Genomic DNA, 20,046 nt, shown 5'->3' with positions numbered 1-20,046 from the left:
AGATTTGAGTGACACAATTAGTGAACTTGATTGAATGGACATATCTAGAACTCAACATCTCTAAATTAGACTTACTCATTCTTATTAAGCACACGTAGAATAATTTTTATGAAGTTTATTTATATATTTTGAGAGAGGGAGAGAGAGAGAGAGCAAATGAGGAAGGGTCAGAGAGAGAGGGAGAAAGAGAGAATCCCAAGAAGGCTCCACACTGTCAGCTCAGAGCCGATATAGGCCTTGAACTCACAAACCATAATATCACGACCTGAGCCGAAAACAAGACTTGGATGCTTAACTGACTGAACCACCCAGGCGCCCCTAGAATAATTTTTTAAATGGACCTTGTGCTAAGTCATAAAGCAAGTGGTAACACATTTCAAATCACAGGTATGATCCAGATTATAGGTATCAAGTTAGAATATTTCAATAAAAAAGATAAAACTGAAGAACTACATTTGTTTAAAAGTCTAAAAACATACTAGGTAACTCATGAGTCAAAGAAGAACTCATAACGGAAATTTTAAAATACTTAGCACCGGATAGTAATGAAAATACTGCCTATCACAACTTGTGGGATTCAGCTAACGGGCACATAGAGAGAAATTTATCCTCTCAAATGAATATATTGGAAAAGAAGTCTTGAAAATAAACAAGTTAATGATCCAACAGAAAAAGTTAGAAAGAGACCAACAAAAGAAAATAGAAATAAGGAAATAATAAATAGCAAAAATTAATGAAAGAAAACTAAGATTTAATAGAAAAGATCAATAAAATATAAAAGTTATTTTTTTAAGCCTGGTGATGTTTAAAAACCAAGGAAAGATTTAGGAGAGAGTTTGGCATATGGAGGTTAATGGTGACCCCCTGAACGTGAATCTCTCCACACATCCTCTCTGAGAACCATAAGATAACAAAAGAGTGAAAATAAAATCATACACAACCCATACCTTCAGCATTACCAGGAGACAGAGAATACAATGAACTTCTCTAAGTAGAGAAACGACAAATTCCAACAGAGCTTGTGCCATTGCTGCGAGCCCAGGTATAAGTACAGGTACAGGTATAAGTCTGCGCAGGGGAGGCATAAAAGACTACACAAAAGTGGGCTGGGGAGCATAACACGTAGATGAAACAAGATAGAATAACGTCGAGCAAGACAAAGTCTAATACTAAGAGCCAAAATACAGAACACAGGCCTAGGATTTGGTAGTTCATGGTACCAGCTAGGTTTTGAAGGTAAGCATGACCCAGTAGTGGTGGCAGCCTCAGGGCCCCATTGCTTCCAGAGAGAATCAGATAATAAAGAAGGGGTGGTGACCCTTGGAGATACCAGAAAGTTAGAAGGGTATAATTAAACATCCTGCAGAAGCAAAAGCTAAACAAGTCACCTAACCAAACCTCCTCATTCCCACGTTATTATCACTTAAAGAAACTGCACTTCATTATACTGACAGAAGAAGGTGCTCTTGAGCTAGAAACACCATCCACAAAAAACAAACAAAGAAACCCCAGGAATAGGGGAAAACAAAAACAAAACAAAAACAATCCAACTCCACACAAAACTCAAACCAAAAAATCCCAAAACAGACAGGAACAGGGAGGAAATAATACCACAGAAATTTAAAAATCTAAGTAGACTACTCTATACATCTCTATGTATATGTTTACAAAACTAAATGACATCAAGAATTACTTAGAAAAAGACAGTTTACTATAACTGACCTTAATAAAGACAAGTGTTTAAAATGTCCAATTTCCATAAGAGAAATCAAGAAAACTATCAAGGAGCTACTTCGCATGGCATCACGAGGCTCAGATTTTACAAAGAAATTTACAAAAAAAGCATTTAGAACCAAAGAATCCCAACACAGTTGTTTCAGAGCATAGAAAATGAAGGAAAACTTCTAAATTCTTTTTATGAAGCAAGTATAACATGATCTAAACCTGATAATTGCAGCAACATAAAAGATAAGTATAAAATAATATTCCTTATGAATGTTAATGCAGAAAACCTGATCAGACTTCAATATTACAAGAAGAAAATACCACACCATGGCCAAGTAAGATTTATTCTAAGAATACGGAGATGAAGTAATATTAGCAAACATTTTAATATAATTTATATTAATAGGTATAAGGAAAAAATTGTATGATTATCTTGATGGATGCTTGAAAGAGCCTCTAACAAAATCTAACACTCATTTTAAATAAAAATACAGTTGTAAAGTCATCATCTTAATAATGGGGAAATAGCTGAGGCATTCTTACTAAGGTAAAGAACAACACAAAATGCCCACCACCTCCACTACTATTTAACTATTTGACACTGTTTTAACTACTATTTAACCATTTGACACTGTTTTCGCTAATGAAAGAGTCAAGAGAAAATAAAGACAGGAATCAGAAGAAATAAAATGATCTCTATTTACAGATGTCATGAAAAATACCTGGAGATCTCTAAAGACTCAGTGAATAAACTCACTCAAACGTGAAAAGAATTCTGCAAGGTGGCAGGACATAAAAGTAACATGCAAAACCCAAAAGCCTTCATATACACAAAAGATAATCTGTTAGGTTATACAATGAAAGAGGAAATAAATTTCACTTATACTAGCAACAAAAAAGACAACATATTTAGGAACACACAACAAGAAACATTCAAAACCTACATTAAAATACTTTAAAATACTTCTTAAAGACACAAAAGTATACTTAAACTAGTGGAAAGACATTCCTTGTTCTTTGTTGGAACATTTTAACATCATTAAGATTTCATTTTTTTCCTAAGTAAATTTGTAAGTGTAATGCGATCCCAATAAAAAACCAAGGTTTTTCTGAAACAGGAAGAAACAGAAAACTTGGAACAGACTGATAACCAGCAAAGTAATTGAATCAGTAATCAAAAAATTCCAAAGAAACAGAAGTCCAGGGCCGGATGCCTTCGCAGGCAAATTGAACCAAATATTGAAAGAAGAGTTAATACCAAATTCTTCTCAAACTATTCAAAAAAATAAGGAAGGAAAACTTCCAAATTCATTCTACGAGGCCAGCATGACCCTGATACCTAAACCAGAGACTCCACTCAAAAAGAGAACTAAAGGCCAAATCCCTAATGAACATGGCTGCAAAAATTCTCAGTACTAGCAAACCAAATCCAACAATACATTAAAGAAATTACCACGATCAAGTGGGATTTATTCCTGGGTTGCAAACATGGTTCAATATTTACAAATCAATCAATACACCACATTAATAAAAGAAAGGACAAGAACCATATGGGCAGAGTGGCTCAATTGGTTAAGCATCCAACTCTTTTTTTTTTTAATTATTTTTTTACATTTATTTATTTTTGAGAGACGGAGTGAGACAAAGTGAGAGTGGGAGAGGGGCAAAGAGAGAGGGAGACCCAGAATCCAAAGCAGGCTCCAGGCTCCGAGCTGTCAGCACAGAGCCCAACACAGGACTCAAACCCACAAACCATGAGATCATGACCTGGGCCGAAGTTGGACGCTTAACTGACTGAGCCACCCAGGCGCCCCATAAGCATCCAACTCTTGATTTTAGCTTGGGTCATGATCTCATGGTTCATGGGATCGGGCCCCGAGTCAGGCTTTGTACTGACAGCATGGAGCCTGCTTCATATTCTCTTTCTTTCCCTCTCTGACCGTCCCTCACTTGCACGTTCTCTCTCTCTCAAACAAACTTAAAAGAAAAAAGAAGAATCATATGATCATTACAATAGATGCAGAAAAAACATTTGACAAAGTACAATATCCATTCATGGTAAAAACCCTCAACAAAGCAGGTTTAGAGGGAACATACCTCAACATAATAAAGGCCAGATATGAAAAACCCGCAGCTAATATCATCCTCAATGGGGAAAAACTGAGAGCTTTTTCTCTATGGCCAGGAACAAGGCAGGGATGTTTACTCTCACCACTGTTATTGAATATTATACTGGAAGTCCTAAGCACAGCAATCAGAAAACAAAAATATATAAAAGACATCCAAATTGGAAAGTAAGAAGTCAAACTTTCACTATTTGTAGATGACATGATATTCTATATAGAAAACTGAAAGACTCCACCAAAAAAATTGCTAGGACTGATACACAAATTTAGTAAAGTCGCCACATACAAAACATATAGAGAAATCTGTTGTGTTTCTATTCAACAATAATGAAGAAGCAGAAAGAGAAATTAAGGAATCAATCCCATTTACAATTGCACCAAAACCAGTAAGATACCTAGGAATAAACCTAACCAAAGAAGTGAAAGACTTGTACTCTGAAAACTATAAAACACTGATGAAAGAAATTGAAGATGACACACAAAAAAATGGAAAAACATTCCATGCTCATGGATTTGAAGAATATTATTAAAATGTCTATACTACCCAAAGCAATCTACACATTTAATTCAATCCCTATCAAAATACCAACAGCATTTTTCCCAGAGTTAGAACAAACAATCCTAAAAAATTGTATGGAACCACAAAAGACCCCAAATATCCAAATAAACCTTGAAAAAGAAAAGCAAAGCTGGAGGCATCACAATTCTGAACTTCAACTTATATTACGAAGCTGTAGTAATCAAAACAGTATGGTACTGGCACAAAAACAGACACATAGATCAATGGAACAAAATAGATAACCCAGAAATGAACCCACAACTCTTGGGTCAATCTTCAAGAAAGCAGGAAAGAATATGTATATATAACGGAAAAAAGAGTCTCTTCAACAAATGGTATTGGGAAAACTGGACAGCAATATGCAAAAGAATGAAACTAGACCACTTTCTTACACCAACACAAAAATAAATTCAAAATGGATGAAAGACCTAAAGGTGAGACTTGAAACCATAAAAATCCTATAGAAGAACATAGGCAGTAACCTCTTTGACACTGGCCATAGCAAATTCTTTCTATATATGTCTCCTGAGACCAGGGAAACAAAAGCAAAAAGAAACTATTGGGATTTCATCAAAATAAAAAGCTTTGGCAAAGTGAAGGAAACAATCCACAAAACCAGAAGACAAACTACAGAATGGGAGAAGATATTTGCAAACAACATATCTGATAAAGAGTATCCAAAATATATAAAGAACTTACAAAACTCAAAGCCCACAAAATTAATAATCCAATTTAAAAATGGACCATGGGGCACCTGGGTGGCGCAGTCGGTTAAGCGTCTGACTTCAGCCAGGTCACGATCTCGCGGTCCGTGAGTTCGAGCCCTGCGTCAGGCTCTGGGCTGATGGCTCAGAGCCTGGAGCCTGTTTCCGATTCTGTGTCTCCCTCTCTCTCTGCCCCTCCCCCGTTCATGCTCTGTCTCTCTCTGTCCCAAAAATAAATAAACGTTGAAAAAAAAAAATTAAAAAAAAAAAATGGACCAAAGGGGTGCCTGGGTGGCTCAGTTGGTTAAGGGGCCAACTTCGGCCCAGGTCATGATCTCCCAGTTCGTGAGTTTGAGCCCCGCATTGGGCTGTGTGCTGACAGCTCAGAGCCTGGAGCTGGCTTCAGATTCTGTGTCTCCCTCTCTCTCTCTCTCTCAAAAATAAATAAAGATTTAAGAAATAAATAAAAAATAAGTAAATGGGCCAAAGACATGAATAAACATTTTTCCAAAAAAGACATACAGATGGCCAACAGACATATGAAAAGATACTCAATATCACTGATCATCAGGGAAATGCAAAGCAAAATCACAAGGAGATATCACCTCACACCTGTCAGAATGGCTAACATCAACAACACAGGAAGCAACAGGTGTTGGCAAGCATGTAGAGAAAGCAGAACCCTCTTGCACTGTTGGTGGGAATGCAAACTGGTGCAGCCACTCTGGAAAACAGGATGGAGGTTCCTCAAAAAGTTAAAATAGAGCTATCTACGATCCAGTAATTGCACTACTATGTACCCAAAGAATACAAAAATACTAATTCTAAGGGATACATGCACCCTGATGTTTATAGCAGCATTATATACAATAGCTAAATTATGGAAGCAGCTGGACTGTCCATCAACTGATGAATGGATAAAGTAAATGTGGTATAGGGGCATCTGGGTGGCTCAGTCAGTCAAGTATCCCACTCCTGATTTTGGCTCAGGTCATGATCTCACAGTTGTGAGATCAAGACCCAAGACCCACATCAGGCTCCATGCTGGGTGTGGAGTCTGCTTAAGATATTCTCTCTCACTCCCTTAAAAAAAATGTGCCAATATAATATATACATATTACTCAGCCATAAAAAAGAATGAAATCTTGCCATCTGCAATGTCATACAATTAAGTGAAATATTCAGAAAAAGACAAAGCCATATGATTTCACTCATGCAGGATTTAAGAAACAAAACAAATGAGCAAAGGGGACACAGGGAGGCAAAAAAGACACAGGGAGGCAAACCAAGAAACAGACTCTTAACTATAGAGAATAAACTGCTGGTTACCAGAGGGGAGGTTGGTGGGGGGATGGGTAAAATAGATGATGGGGATTAAGGGGTGCACTTGCTGTGGTGAGCACCTGGTGTTGTATGAAATTGTTGAATCACTGTATTGTACACCTGAAACTAATATCACACTGTATGTTAACTAGTTGGAATTTAAACAAAAACTTTAAAAAGTCAAGGTTTTTTCTTTCTTAGACATAAGATGATGCTAAAATTCATATTTAAATAATGTAAGAATAACTAGAAAAACTCTAAAAAAATAGCCATGGGGGAACTGGTCTATCAAATATTAAAATATACTCATAAGTGTCTGTAATTCAGTGTGGTACTGGTATATAAACCAATGGCATGTAACAGAAAATCCAGATGTTGACCCACTCCTTATGGAAATAAGTAAAGGCAGTGATAATAAAGGCAGTATTTCAAATCAGTGGGGGAAAAATATTGACATTTTAGTAAATGATGTTGGGATAACCGGATAGATATTTGGAAACAGATGGAATTAGATCTGTTCCTCACACTATATACAATTCTTTCTGCCCTTCAGAGTTTACGTTCTAATGGGGGTTGGGGGAGACAATAAAGTAAATAAGTTACCTTTACAATAAAAAATGGTAAGTGTTGGGAGAAGGGTACATGGGGAAGGGGAATAGGGAAAGAGGCGAAATAAGGTGCAGAGTTTGCATTTATAATATCTAAAAGTAGGGGCAGAGAAGTCCTCATTGATATGAATAGTAGCATTTGAACAAAAACTTGGTAACATGAAGTAAGCCATGTACCTAGACTTGATTCCAAACTAGATAAGGGCAGAAAATTACAAGCCAATCTCAGTCATGAAAATGGACACAAAATACTGTACAAACCAAACAACAATGTGCTTAAAAAGTTAATCCATCATAATCAACTTGGGTTTATCACAGGAATGTAGATTTGATTTAACATTAAAAAAACATAAATCTTATTCACCGCATTAACAAAATAAAGAGAAAAGATCATTTCAATAGATATAATAATTTAATAAAATGTAGCACTCATTCATGATTTAAAACAGAATTACAAAACAAGCAAACAAAATCTCTCTTAATGGAAATCTTAGAATCATAACCTTTAAAACAGGAAAGAATGTCCAGTATTGCTGCTTCTATTCATCTTTGTACTGAGCATTCTAGCAAGTGCAGTCAGAAAAGGAAGGAAAAAAAAAAGCCTAAGAATTAGAAACAAAAATGTCATTATTCAGATGATATGATTATAAAATCTCAGCCTCTACAAATTACTAGAAGCAGTAAATGTTTAGCAAGTTGCTGGATATAAGATCATATGAGAAATCAACTGGATTTTTAAACAACAGCAGTTAGAACAAAATAACAATAAAGTATAATTTATAAATAAATCTATTTAAAGTGCAAACCCTGCACAGACAAAAAAAGACTTAACTTTATTGAGGGATATTAAAGAAGGTCTAAGTAAATGGAAAATATACTATATTCAAGCACAGAAGACTCCCATTTACTCAAACTGAGCTACAGATTCATTGCAATTCCAATAAAAATCCAACATTCGCCACCCCACCCCCCCACCATGGAACTTGGAAAACAGATTCTAAGGTTTACATGAAAAGCAAAAGTTCAAGAATACACAGAATACTCCTAAAGAAAATAAAGTGTAAGACTTACCCTATTAGACAACAAAGATTTAATTAGGCTGGAATGATGAAAAACTCTTGTTTTTGGCACAGGTATAGAGGGACTGACCAGTGGAACAGGATAAAGAAACAGACACCTAAACATATAGAAACCTGTCATACAAACATGGCTGTTGCAGGGAAAGCATAAATTGGGTTCCACATAGGTCAAAAAAAGTAAATGGATTCTACCTTGACACTAGGCACAAAAATCGATTCTAGATAAACACTTAAAAAATAAAACGTTAAAACCTTTATATTTTTGTGACTTCAAGATAAAGATGTGTTTCTTTGAAAAGATACAGAAAACAGTCATAAAGATTAATGTCTGGTATATATAAAGACTTATAAATCAATTTAAAAACCCCAAATAAGAGATTTTCATGGAAAAGGAAATGCAAATGGCCAATAAGCATAACAAGAGCTTAATCTTACAAGTAATTACAGAGACATAAAGACCCCAAAGTAATATCATTTTATACGAGAATGGCAAAATTAAGAAATGTGACTATTCTAGGGGTACCTGTGTGGCTCATTTGGCTAAGACAGACTTCCACTCAGGTCATGATCTCATGGTTCCTGAGTTCAAGCCCCAAATCAGGCTTGCTGCTGTCAACCCCAAGTGTGCTGGGGATCCTCAGTCTCCCTGTCTCTCTGACCCTCCCCTGCTGGCACTCCCTCTCTCAAACATAAACTTAAAAAGAAAAAAGAAAAAAAAAAATCTGACTATTCCAAGGGGTGAGTATATTGAACAATGAGAACTCTGTCGGTGGAATTGGAAACCAGTTCCCCATTACTGAATGTCATCCAGCCTATGACCCAGCAACTTCACATCCAGATTCTCTGCGAAAACTTTAGCATATATGTAGATCAAAATTTCATAGTGACATTGTTTATACAGGCTATATTCTGAAAGCAATCCACATGTCCATGGAATGAACTATGGAGCACTGAGTCACAATAAAATACTATACAGCAGTGAAAATGAAAGAACTATGGCTACACCTAATAATATAGATTCTCTTAGTGACATAATGTAAAGAGACGCAGAATATTACAAAGAATACGGTACAATGTTTTCTTTTTTTTTGTATGGCCCAAACGCAAACAAAACCAAGCAAGTTTAACGGCACATATGTAAGGCAACAAAATAAGAAAACAGGAGGATGAAGATTTACACAAAATTCGGGATAATTAAAAAAAAAAATCTCTGAAAGGGGAATGGTGGGGGATGGGATGGTAAGGCAATCCTGAAGAAATTTCAAGGGTTCTGGTAAAATTCTACTTCACAAATGACATGGTGTTTAACCATGTTTCATTACTTACATATTCTTCTGCAATTTTCAAATACTACAAAAATTTGAAACTTAAATTAAAAATCAAAACTAGAAAAGAACATACCTCAACCATACTAGACGCGCAGGCTACCGCCCGCAAGGCACTCTGGGTCAGCAGTCTCGTGGTCAGTTGCCCGTGGGGGCGGAACCTGTGGCCTTCTATAGGCATGCGCGCTACCACCAGCCAATCAGCGACGCCCCCAGACGAGGGTCGCTTGCCTTTTCTCCCGCGGGAATTCTGAGTTGCCTCAGAAGAACGTCGCGACAGCCAGGCGGATACCTCAGGTGAGGTGCTGGGTTGTAGGATGCTGGAGTGGCGGGGACACCCGTAGAAAGACCTATATCTGTGGTCATCGGCCATTGGGGGTTTTTTCAGGGGTGAGGAGGGGAAGATTTTGTCTAGCGCGGGAGAAGGAGCCAGGGGCTACTCTTAATTTGTGAGGCAAATCTTTCCGACTGGCACTACCTGGGTGGGGCCTCGGACGGGAAAATCGAGTCCGTGAACTTCACCGAGGGCAGGGCCTTGAGCAGGCTAGGGCCAGGTGGAAAGCCGCGGGCTGCGTGGGTTCTGACAGGTCTCGAGACCCTGAGCAAATTTATCTCTGGGGAGGAGGTGGGCCTTTGTCTGTGGGCGCATCCCTCCCTCGTCCCCGCCCCAAACCCGTCAGAAACAATTAAAATGAACCGAGGGCGTCTCTTCGTTTGTCCTCGATGTCTATGTTGTGAAAAATCTTAGGTGGAATTGTTATTTTCCGAGGCACAGATTGCAGAACGTTTTTATTTTATATTTATTTTGCTGTAAACTTATTTTGGGGCATGCTCACGACCGATCCTGTCAACAACTACAATTTCGCTCTGTGACTGAAATGCACAAACTAGATTTGCCCGAATTTAGCCAGAATCCGGCGGAAGCGGGACTAAAATTCAGATCTCAGTACTCAGGTGCAAACTCATCGTCGACGCTGTCTTTATCTTCTTTGTTAACTTTCGGGCCAACAGATTAAGTGAGGAGACTCCCCATATGTTACTCACCTAAGATAATCTTTATTTGATAGCGCTAATTTTGAAATTTACCGGTTTACTTAAATGGTGTCTTTGGACTCAGAAGGTTTGAGAGACTTATTTTTTAAAAGTCAGAAAACAACCAAATATGGTGCCATCTGGAAGAAAGCATACAGGGAAATCTGGGAAGACATCAGTGGAGAATCAGGTGGTAAGAGCCTATGACTTTGAGAAAGAAGATAAAAAGGATCTGAGTGGTTCAGAGGAGGATGTCACTGAAGGTACAGTATATCTAATATTGTTGGGCAGTGACCATGTCCTGTACTTCACTTGTTTTGAATGCACTACATTTTAAACGATAATAAAACTTTATTTGTAAAGCATTTTGATGTGCTTCATGTTTCTCATTTGGAGTTAGAAAAGCTTACACAGCATCTCTTGCCTTTACAGTCATTATTCTCCAGATGTCTGATTGATTGGTAAATAAAATATATAACATTTATGGCATAAATAAATATAATATGTAAAAATAAGTAAGTAAAAACCTGGCCTATTATGACATTAAGACGGGAAGACTTGCAAAATTGTTCCTATAAAATGGTCATGGATCCTGATTTAATTGCATCCAAACTGCAGAGAAAGTACTGTGTTTATATGTCTGCTTTAAACAGTAATGTTGGCAAAAAATCCTAAAAGGCCTCAAAATTAAGATACTACACCATGAAAAATTACCATGAAAAATGGCATACTTAGTTTTGAAAATATTTTTCTTTCTTATTGTCAATGCAGGGAAGACTCCGGTAACTGATAAGCACGGGAAGAAAAGGACTTCTGCAGGAATATTTGAAGATATGGGGTGATGTGCTCAAAATAATTTTTGCCTGTTATATAAAGTACTTTAAGAAAAGTCTACTTGGTTGTCCAGCAGCTATTGTATGTAAAATACTGGGTGTATGATATTTTGATCCTTAATTAAAAGCTTTTTAATGTAATTTCACAGGGGTGAAGTACAAAATATGCTGGAAAGATTTGGAGGTATGTTTTAGGAGATATCTATTTTTCATGTTTAGCTTTTTTAAATCATCTCTAAATTAAAAAATTTAGTTAGGAAAGTCAGAATAGGGATAGTAATAGCTGAAAGTTTTCTTAGAAAAAAAGCAGTCTTGCTTTTTAATATTATACTTTAAGATTTAATTTTAAATGTCTTTCCAAAACTGTTGAACCAACTGTACCCCTATTTAATTTGAACATGTGGCAACAAAATAATTTTCATCAACATTAAGTTTTAATAAGTATTTATTTTCAATGAAGCTGACATTAACAAGGCTCTCCTTGCCAAGAGAAAAAGACTAGAAATGTATACCAAGGCTTCTCTCAAGACTAGTAACCAGAAAATTGAACATGTTTGGAAAACCCAACAAGAACAAAGGTAAGGTTGTTGGTTTTCACAGACACAGTGTTTGTATCATTTCTTAGTATATATTGGTGCAAATTATGAAAAATACTATCATTTTCTATTTATTGTTGTCTCTAGTAAAAAATATATTTGGCTTTACTTTTCTAAGTCCTTTCTTTGGTCTTATAACCGTACTCCTTCATAGACTTGAGATGATTTCCTAGAAATCAATGATTATCTTTTTCTCCATTTAAATAACCATTGAGTTTTTTTTTACTATAAAGGTTATTTATATTCATTCTATAAATTCACAGACTGAATAAAAAGTAAATGTCATCTAAATTATGAGTCTTGTGATAGTTACCTATTTAACAATGTAGAAAAATATCAATCTTATTGTAAATAATCTGTATATTTTAGCTGATGGCTTAATGTTACTGTTTACAAAATCATTGTCATACCAAAATGGGGAAAAATTAAGTGAAATATTTCTATTTGGAAATCTTATATGATAAAGATAGTAACTTCATTGAATCTGTTTATCATATCAGAAACTATATTCAGTTGGAGAAAATGAGAAATAAACTGCATGGAGATAAAATGAAGTTTTCTGGAAAATTTGTATATATAATAAAACTTCCATAGATTTTAAGAACTAAAGCATACAAGAGGGATTTTCTGTCAGCTGGTTAGGAAAATAAATACTTCTAGAATCAGCATAAATCATTATTTTACTTTTTGTTTTCACATCTGAAAATTTAAGGAGCCATTATTTCCTTCCTTTATTGTAGTATTAATTATGTCAAATCAGTTTTGTTTTGAATGTTTTTTCTATTATTGGTATGAAATATGATAATACTCATTCTTATGTTTTACAGGCAGAAGCTTAATCAAGAGTATTCTCAGCAATTTCTGGCTTTGTTTCATCAGTGGGATATAGATGTGCAGAAAGCTGAGGAACAAGAAGAAAAACTAGCTGTTAGTATCACACTTAGTTTTATAATCTATTATAACCAAGTGTCAAGTAGGAATGGAGAGCCTAGCTGTGTAGTAGATCCGTAACACTCAGCTGGGTTTCACTTCCCATGCTGGCTATGTATTTTGGCCTTGCTGAACGGTAAACCAGAGAATTATGGGTACACACCGTATTTATAAAAGCTGTTGTTCCTGTATTGGTTGTGATTCTTGCAGTTCCAAGTGACAGAAATTGTCAAGGTACAAAAAACATTGGTTTATATAAAAGAAGTCCAGGAGTAGTTTGGTTTCAGGCATAGCAGGATGGGTATAAGGAAGGATTGTTTACATAGTGTCATTTGGGCTCTGTCTCGAGCTCTTAATAGGCTCTTTCAGTGTGGTAAGCAAGATAGCTTCTTGCATTTGTAAACTTGCTACAAGTTTAGTAACCTCAGTGGATTAAAATAGACTTTCTCAATAATTTGCAGAAAGAAAAGTCCATTGGAGGAATATCATTGATCTAGTTTGCATTATTTGCCCATTCCTGAATGAGTCATTATGGTTAAAACATGGTTTACTTTTCATGACTAGACTGTTGTTACATGCCCATCTTTATAGGAGATGGAAGTGAGCCCCTCCCATATATAACTATGTTAACTATCCTTGTATTTAGTTCTTTCATTTATAAAATTATCACACATTTCTTATTTAAGAGCTAAGGTACTATTCATATTAAATAATCTTAGGGGTTGGTTGATCAGCTCAGTTTTAGAAATGTTAACACGAAACAACCAAGGGGATGTGTTCAGTAGGCCATTGCTATATGAGTCTGGAGTTCTGGAAAGAGACATGAGTTGAACTTACAAAGTTGGGAATTCTCAACATAAATACATCATTTAACCATGAGATTGGATAAAATCACCAAGGGAGCAATTGTAAATGTGAAAGAGAAGTAAGTCTAAGAACTGAGCTCTGGAATAGGTACTTCAGTGTTTAGAGTTCAAGAAGATGAGGGAGAACCAGTAAAGGAGACTGAGAATGAGTGGCCTAATAGGTAGAAAAAAAGACTCCAAGTGAAGTCAAGAAAGCCTTTGAAGAGAGAGGATAAACGTTGTCATATGCTACTTATAGGCCACATAGGGTGGATTTGGCAATGTGGAGGTTGTTGGTGTTCTTGATCAGAATGATTTGGTAGAAAAGAGAGGACAAAAAGTTGACTGGGATGAGAATAAGAGAGAATAGGAAAGATAGAAATGGGGTGGTAGCCTGAGTAGAAAAGGAATAGTGTGTGGTTTTTTGTTTAAGAATGGAGAAAGAGCAACATGTTTGTGTGCTGATAAGAATAATCTTGAGAAAAAATAAGGAATTGAAAGAGGGGGACAATTGCTAAATTCTTTAGAATGGTTGGGACATGTGAAAAAGTTGGCTGTAGCAGAGAACAAGGATAGTTCATCCTTAAAAATAGGAAATAAGGTAGAGTATGTGAACACAGATGTAGTTGTGTAGGTAGATATGGTGATGGGGACCAAAGTTCTCTTTGGATTACTTCTATTTATTTAGTGAAATAATTAAGGTCATTGGATGGTAGAAAAGAAGTTGCTTTTTGAAGTCAAATGAGAAGGTATAAAATACTTGCCTGAAGAGTGGGCCAGTGAATAGACTAGGAAAATGTAATTTCCAAGTAGCGTTAAGGACCAATTTAGGCTAGTGATCACAGTGATCATGATTTAAAGTGAGACCTGCCAGCATATAAGTGTGGGGTTTTCTGAAGTCATGACCAGCTACAGACAGGGTAGCTGGAAAGTTGAATTTAAAGAGTTCAGAGTAGTATCTAACACATGGTTACTATGAAGTTTGCTATTGTTAATACTGTGTAGAGGTTGCAGATACTGGCAATTACAAAATCTAGGGTATGAGTATGTGCATGAATGGCTAAAGTAGAATGGGAGACAAAAAAACCATTGGTGGAAAGTAGGCCAAGAAACTGAAAAATCAAAATTATTGGAAGGATTAGCCAGGGTGATACTGAAAGCACCAAGAACTAAAACATATTTTGTGTATTGTTAAATGTTCCTACTCAATGGCTGTTAGGTTTATTACATTATTGTTGTATATGGTGGTGAACTTGGTAATAATAGTTAAAACAGTGTTGATTAATTTTTTTAATGTTTATTTTTGAGAGAGGGGTGCAGAGAGAAAGGGAGACAGAGAATCCGAGGCAGGTTCCATCCAGGTTCTGAGCTGTCAGCATAAAGTGAGATGCAGGGCTCAAACTCACGGGCCATGAAATCATGACCTGAACCGAAGTCAGATGCTTAACCGACTGAGTCACCCAGGTGCCCCTTAAAACAGTGTTGATTCAAAAACTATACCTTTTAAATTTAATGCAGAATTATTTTTTGTTAAATTTTAAATTTTATCCAAATTGTTATAATTTTTTTCTTTTACATTTGTAGAACCTGTTTCGACAGCAACAAAAGGCTTTTCAACAATCTAGAATTGTTCAGAACCAGAGACTGAAAACAATTAGACAGTTATATGAGCAGTTCATAAAGGTCTGTTGTATTTGGTTATGTAATACATTCTTATATAACATTATATTTGGAAATAGAAGATAATTTTTTCCTTCTAAGTTTAAGGGAAAAATTTTGCTTACATATTTTAAATTCTTACTTTCCATTTTGTTACAAGTGTTAAATATATTTTCATTTCAAGACTCTAATGTTATCGTGGGGATTATTAAAAACAGGAAATGGTGAATTGGGAATTTTACCTAAATGTACATATTATGCATAAAATTCATACTTTATTAACTTTAGTAATAGTTCTGTCTTAACTAAAAATAGAATGTCCATTAATTATTTCTAGGTAGTCTTTTACTTATCTTTGTATCTCTAATATTTGCTAAATAGAAAGTACCCAATTGAAAATGAGGAATATCTTATTTTCTACTGTATTATATATGTGCTTTATGGTATATTTGCTTTTAGGATTATTACAGTGACTAAAAATACTTTATATGCCATTTTATAATTGTAAGAGATGGCTCATAGAATAGAATGAAAAAGCCAGTTGATTAAAAATTTGTGGATTGAGAATTAGCCGACACATATGCATATTAGCAAATTGTGGTTTGTGGCATTGCCCTCTTATTCATGCAGATACATATTTTTTTAGTATCAATTCATAGGAGTTCATTGGAATCCTGCACGTACTTTTTTTTTTTTTTTGATGTGGGGGATTCTTTTAGATAATCTTGTTCAAATATTAAAATGTCACCCCTTTTAAAGGAATTGGGATGCTCTGAATAAACTAGTAAAATAGTTTAAAACAATTATTTTTAAAGAAGTTTAATATGTATGTACACCAAAGTTATTTTTAAAAGTGTTTCCAATCAGGCGCACCTTGGTGGCTCAGTTGGTTGAGTGTCTGACTTTGGCTTAGGTCATGATCTCATGGTTCAGTTCGTGAGTTCAAGGCCCACATCAGGCTCCCTGCTGTCATCGTGGAGTATGCTTTGGATCCTCTGTCGCCCTCTCTCTGCCCCCCTCCCAATTGCGCTCTCTCAAAAATAAATACACGTTTTTTTAAAAAAGATCCCAATCAGCTTGCTTTAATGCACTCTAAAAACCATTTGCTAATTGGTGAAGGTAGATGAAGTACTAGATTTTTTAAAAATCTTATCACTAAATATTACACTTAGATTAGGAATTTTAGTATTATATTTGATTCCTACATCTCCCTTATTCTTCACATCCATTTATTAGTAGGTCCTGTAATTTTTGCTTCTGCAGTGGTTCTTTCTCTCAATTCCCAGTGCTACTATCCTAGTTTACAACCTCATCATTCTTTGCTTATACTATTAAACCTCAACTGATCTTTCTGTTCTTCAAACTACCCTTCATAGGTCTGTCATACTATCTTCCTAAAACATCTTTTCCCTCTTGAAAAAGTCAGTAACTTCTCATTTTCAATTCTTAGGTATTCAAGATCTCCCTCCCACCCCAGCCCATAATGTTATCTTCTTTTTATGCTTCAATTACTACATTTGTCTGGTAATTCCCACTCCTCCAGATAATTGCTCTCTGAACTCTCACTATGTACTTCCATTATGCTTATGCTCTTGCCCTAAAATACTTTTACTTTTTCTTTCTCTATTGAAATTGTATTCTTTTGACAACTAAATTGGAATTAATCGTGTATTTTCTACTACATAGCTATAGCAAGTTGCATTTCCATTCCTGTTACAAAATTTTGCATTGTTTATATGTTTCTTCTTACTGTGATAAGAGTGTGATCATGTATTATTATTTCTAAATTTTTCCATACACTTAATATAGTACTTTTTATATAGTAGGAGTTAAGATCACTGTTTGTTAGATGAATAGTAAAGATTTATAACATAATTTGTTTCTCATAAATTGAAAAAAGTATATTATAGATCATTTTATTCCCTCTAATAAATTCACACCCCACTATTAGTCATAATAATATAATAACATAACTACCTGATATTTTGAAAGCTTATTAGAAATTTTAAAAATTATGGTATTCTTTTTTTTTGGTTCTATTTTGACCTTAACAGCTCATTAACTTGTTATTTTGAGTAAAATACACTACTGTCGTACCTCTTATAATAACATTTGATCCATGTCTGATGCTTTTTATTCCTTTAGTGCATGTCTTGGTTTCTTCTATTACTTAGAAAATTTTTATTTAGATAAATAGTGCACATTATTTAAAGATCCTACCTTTAAAAAATTTTTTTTAAAGTTTATTTATGTTGAGAGAGAGTATGAGTGTGAGCAGAGGAGGGGCAGAGAGAGAGGGAGAGAGAATCTCAAGCAGGCTCTGTGCTGCCAGTGCAAAGCCCAACATGGTACTCAAACTCATGAACTGTGAGATCATGACCTGAGCCGAAATCAAGACGGGATGCTTAACCAACTCAGCAACCCAGGCACCGCTTTAAATTTTTTTTTAATGTTTATTTTTGAGATAGAGAGCACGAGTAGGGGAGGGGCAGAGAGTGAGGGAGACATAGAATCTGAAGCAGTCTCCAGGCTCTGAGTTGTCAGCACAAGAGGCCGATGCAGGGCTCAAACCCACTGACTGCAAGATTGTGACCTGAGCCAAGTCGGACACTTAACTGACTGAACCACCCAGGCACCCCTGAAGATCCTACTTTTGAATACTAATTATACAAGTTTAGAATCTGAGATGAAAAGTGGTGGTAACTGAACTAGCCTTTTGCGTTTTAGAGTATGGAGGACTTGGAAAAGAATCATGATAATCTACTTACGGGCGCACAAAATGAACTTAGAAAAGAAATGGCTATGTTGCAAAAAAAAATTATGATGGAAACTGTAAGTCACTATATTTTAAATTGAGAAAAAATAAGGATTAATGCAAGCACTGAAATATTTTATTTGCTGAAATATGTATAACACTTATCTAAAAATTAAACAAATGTTTAATATTTCCTTTCACATAACAGCAGCAGCAAGAGATGGCAAGTGTTCGAAAGTCTCTTCAATCCATGTTATTCTGATGACTCTTTGAAGGAAGAACTTGAACCTAAATGATATGATACAATTATAACATTAGCTAAGAAGAATGTAATTGTTTAGAGTGGTTTAAAAATTCTAGTTTAAAATAATACATCGTGTTAATCTTTAGCTTCAGTGCAAGAACCCCTTTCTGTTAACCTTCACATAAAGCTGAACATTATGTGAGTAGTAGCAATTCCTAAATTATATATACTAAGCCTTCAGTTCTTTAATAGTAATTGTGAATTTTTCTCTTTAACACTTGTCAATTAATTTTTAGCAATAAAAATGATTTAATTTCAGGTTTTGGCTTCAGTGTATCTGCATTAGTCCCAAAAGGTAGAAAGCACAAGCATAAAAGGTTAAATTGTTCTTCCTTAAGAAAAAATGTACAAAATCTATGTTATATATACATCCTATCATGTATACTCAGTAAGTTGCACAACCAATTCTAATGAAATTAAGATTTCAAAAGAAAATCTATTCTATTGACTTATAAAATTTATTAAAAGAAACCTAAGTTTGTGTTCAGAAATAAATTAAACTGCTAAAAACTATTAAGAAAACCAAACAAGATCTATAAATAATCAGTTTTAAGACGTGGATTTGTGAATATGTCATTTCCACAAAAACATCAAAATGCCATTTAATTGGATTTGGTCCACAATTAAATGACACATGCCCTTAGTAACGATTAAACGTATATCTAACATACTTAATTACTTATGGTTTAAATGCTTCACATCTGTCTTTAAGTTGCCTAGAAAATATTTTGTTTTTCAGTTTTAATATTCAGTAAATATATAGAAGTTTGATTACATTCATTTCCAAACGAACAGTTGATTTTATACCTTGTCTCTAAAAATACACATTTTTTAAACATAGCATAACATATGAAACACTTGATTTAATAAATATTAAATTGTTTCACATTTGTTTGAAATAAGTTAAACTTACTATTTTTTGCTGAAATTGCTTTCATTGAATCAGTCAAAACAAAAATATGCCCTTAGAGGAAAAGGAGTGATTTTCTCCTGTTTTTCCATGTTTTAAATTCTAATTTTTACCCCTATTACCCACTTTTACCTTAGTTAAGATTTTCCAAGCCTAAAAAATAAGCCCATACTGATTCTCTTTTTCTAGCTGTGATAAGTTATACAAGAAAAAATTAATGATTATCTAAGGAGACAGTTCCAATTTTTTTTTTGCATTTTGTAAAGGACTTCCCTTTTAAGCCAAAGTTGGAATGTAAATCTTAAGTACTATTCAAACACTTTAAAAAGTCCTATCCAAACACTTTAAAAAGTTTACCAATAGTTAGAGGCAAAATAAGTACTCCAGAGTGATTTCTATGTACTTAATTTACATATTTTTTTCCTTTTAAAGAATAATCCCCTTTCACTATTTTTTCAATATACCTTTTTATTGTCTAAGACACAGTATGTGTTCATTACTCCTTTAATTTTGATTATTTCATCGTATGGCTTAAGGTCTATAGACTGTTGGATAAAATTAAAAATAAGGTAAGATGGGAGTGTGAATCACAACAATCCTTGTAATAGTTCTAATTTTCATAATGAGCAACATAAATGCTTTTAAGTGAGAGTGGAAAGATAATCAGTACATAATGTATTTAGTGGTGGGACAACTGATAATTATATCATCTCCCTATCATGAGCCCATGTGT

The 20,046-nt window shown here is 34.9% G+C and overlaps 2 protein-coding genes across 5 annotated transcripts in view; one reads left to right on the top strand and one right to left on the bottom strand.

The window, feature by feature from the left end:
- The first annotated feature begins 10,440 nt into the window (after window positions 1-10,440).
- On the top strand, window positions 10,441-18,361 carry SYCP3 (synaptonemal complex protein 3). Its single transcript, XM_047065615.1, has 8 exons — window positions 10,441-10,744; window positions 11,253-11,319; window positions 11,464-11,498; window positions 11,775-11,892; window positions 12,738-12,837; window positions 15,270-15,368; window positions 18,072-18,176; window positions 18,308-18,361. Exons 1-8 carry the CDS (start codon window positions 10,612-10,614, stop codon window positions 18,359-18,361), a joined length of 711 nt encoding a protein of 236 aa, XP_046921571.1. The 5' UTR covers window positions 10,441-10,611.
- Window positions 18,218-20,046, bottom strand: part of CHPT1 (choline phosphotransferase 1) — a 36,130-nt gene continuing 34,301 nt past the window's right edge. For 3 of the 4 annotated variants that reach the window (XR_006959760.1, XM_047065613.1, XM_047065612.1), the window contains one exon: window positions 18,218-18,387. Coding sequence is in view for 3 of the 4 variants with exons in the window: in XM_047065613.1 (XP_046921569.1) it covers window positions 18,343-18,387 (45 nt within the window). In the remaining variant the exon portion in view is untranslated. Of the gene's footprint in view, window positions 18,388-19,444; window positions 19,859-20,046 lie in introns of those variants that run through there. The other variant, XM_047065614.1, reaches the window with a different exon arrangement.

This window comes from Lynx rufus, unplaced genomic scaffold (genome assembly GCF_022079265.1).
Source record: "Lynx rufus isolate CCGP_SWC_20201006 ecotype Redwood Valley unplaced genomic scaffold, mLynRuf1.p SCAF_7, whole genome shotgun sequence".
NCBI classification, from domain to species: Eukaryota; Metazoa; Chordata; class Mammalia; order Carnivora; family Felidae; genus Lynx; species Lynx rufus.
The sequence above is the reverse complement of the archived record's forward strand: the minus strand, read 5'-3'. Positions and strand labels throughout refer to the sequence as shown.

Coding starts and splice junctions, on each gene's coding strand:
- SYCP3 (XM_047065615.1), top strand. CDS start 10,612: ATGGTGCCATCTGGAAGAAAGCATACAGGGAAATCTGGGAAGACATCA. Junction 11,499..11,774: donor TATGCTGGAAAGATTTGGAG/GTATGTTTTAGG, acceptor TTTTCAATGAAG/CTGACATTAACAAGGCTCTC. Junction 15,369..18,071: donor TATATGAGCAGTTCATAAAG/GTCTGTTGTATT, acceptor TTTGCGTTTTAG/AGTATGGAGGACTTGGAAAA.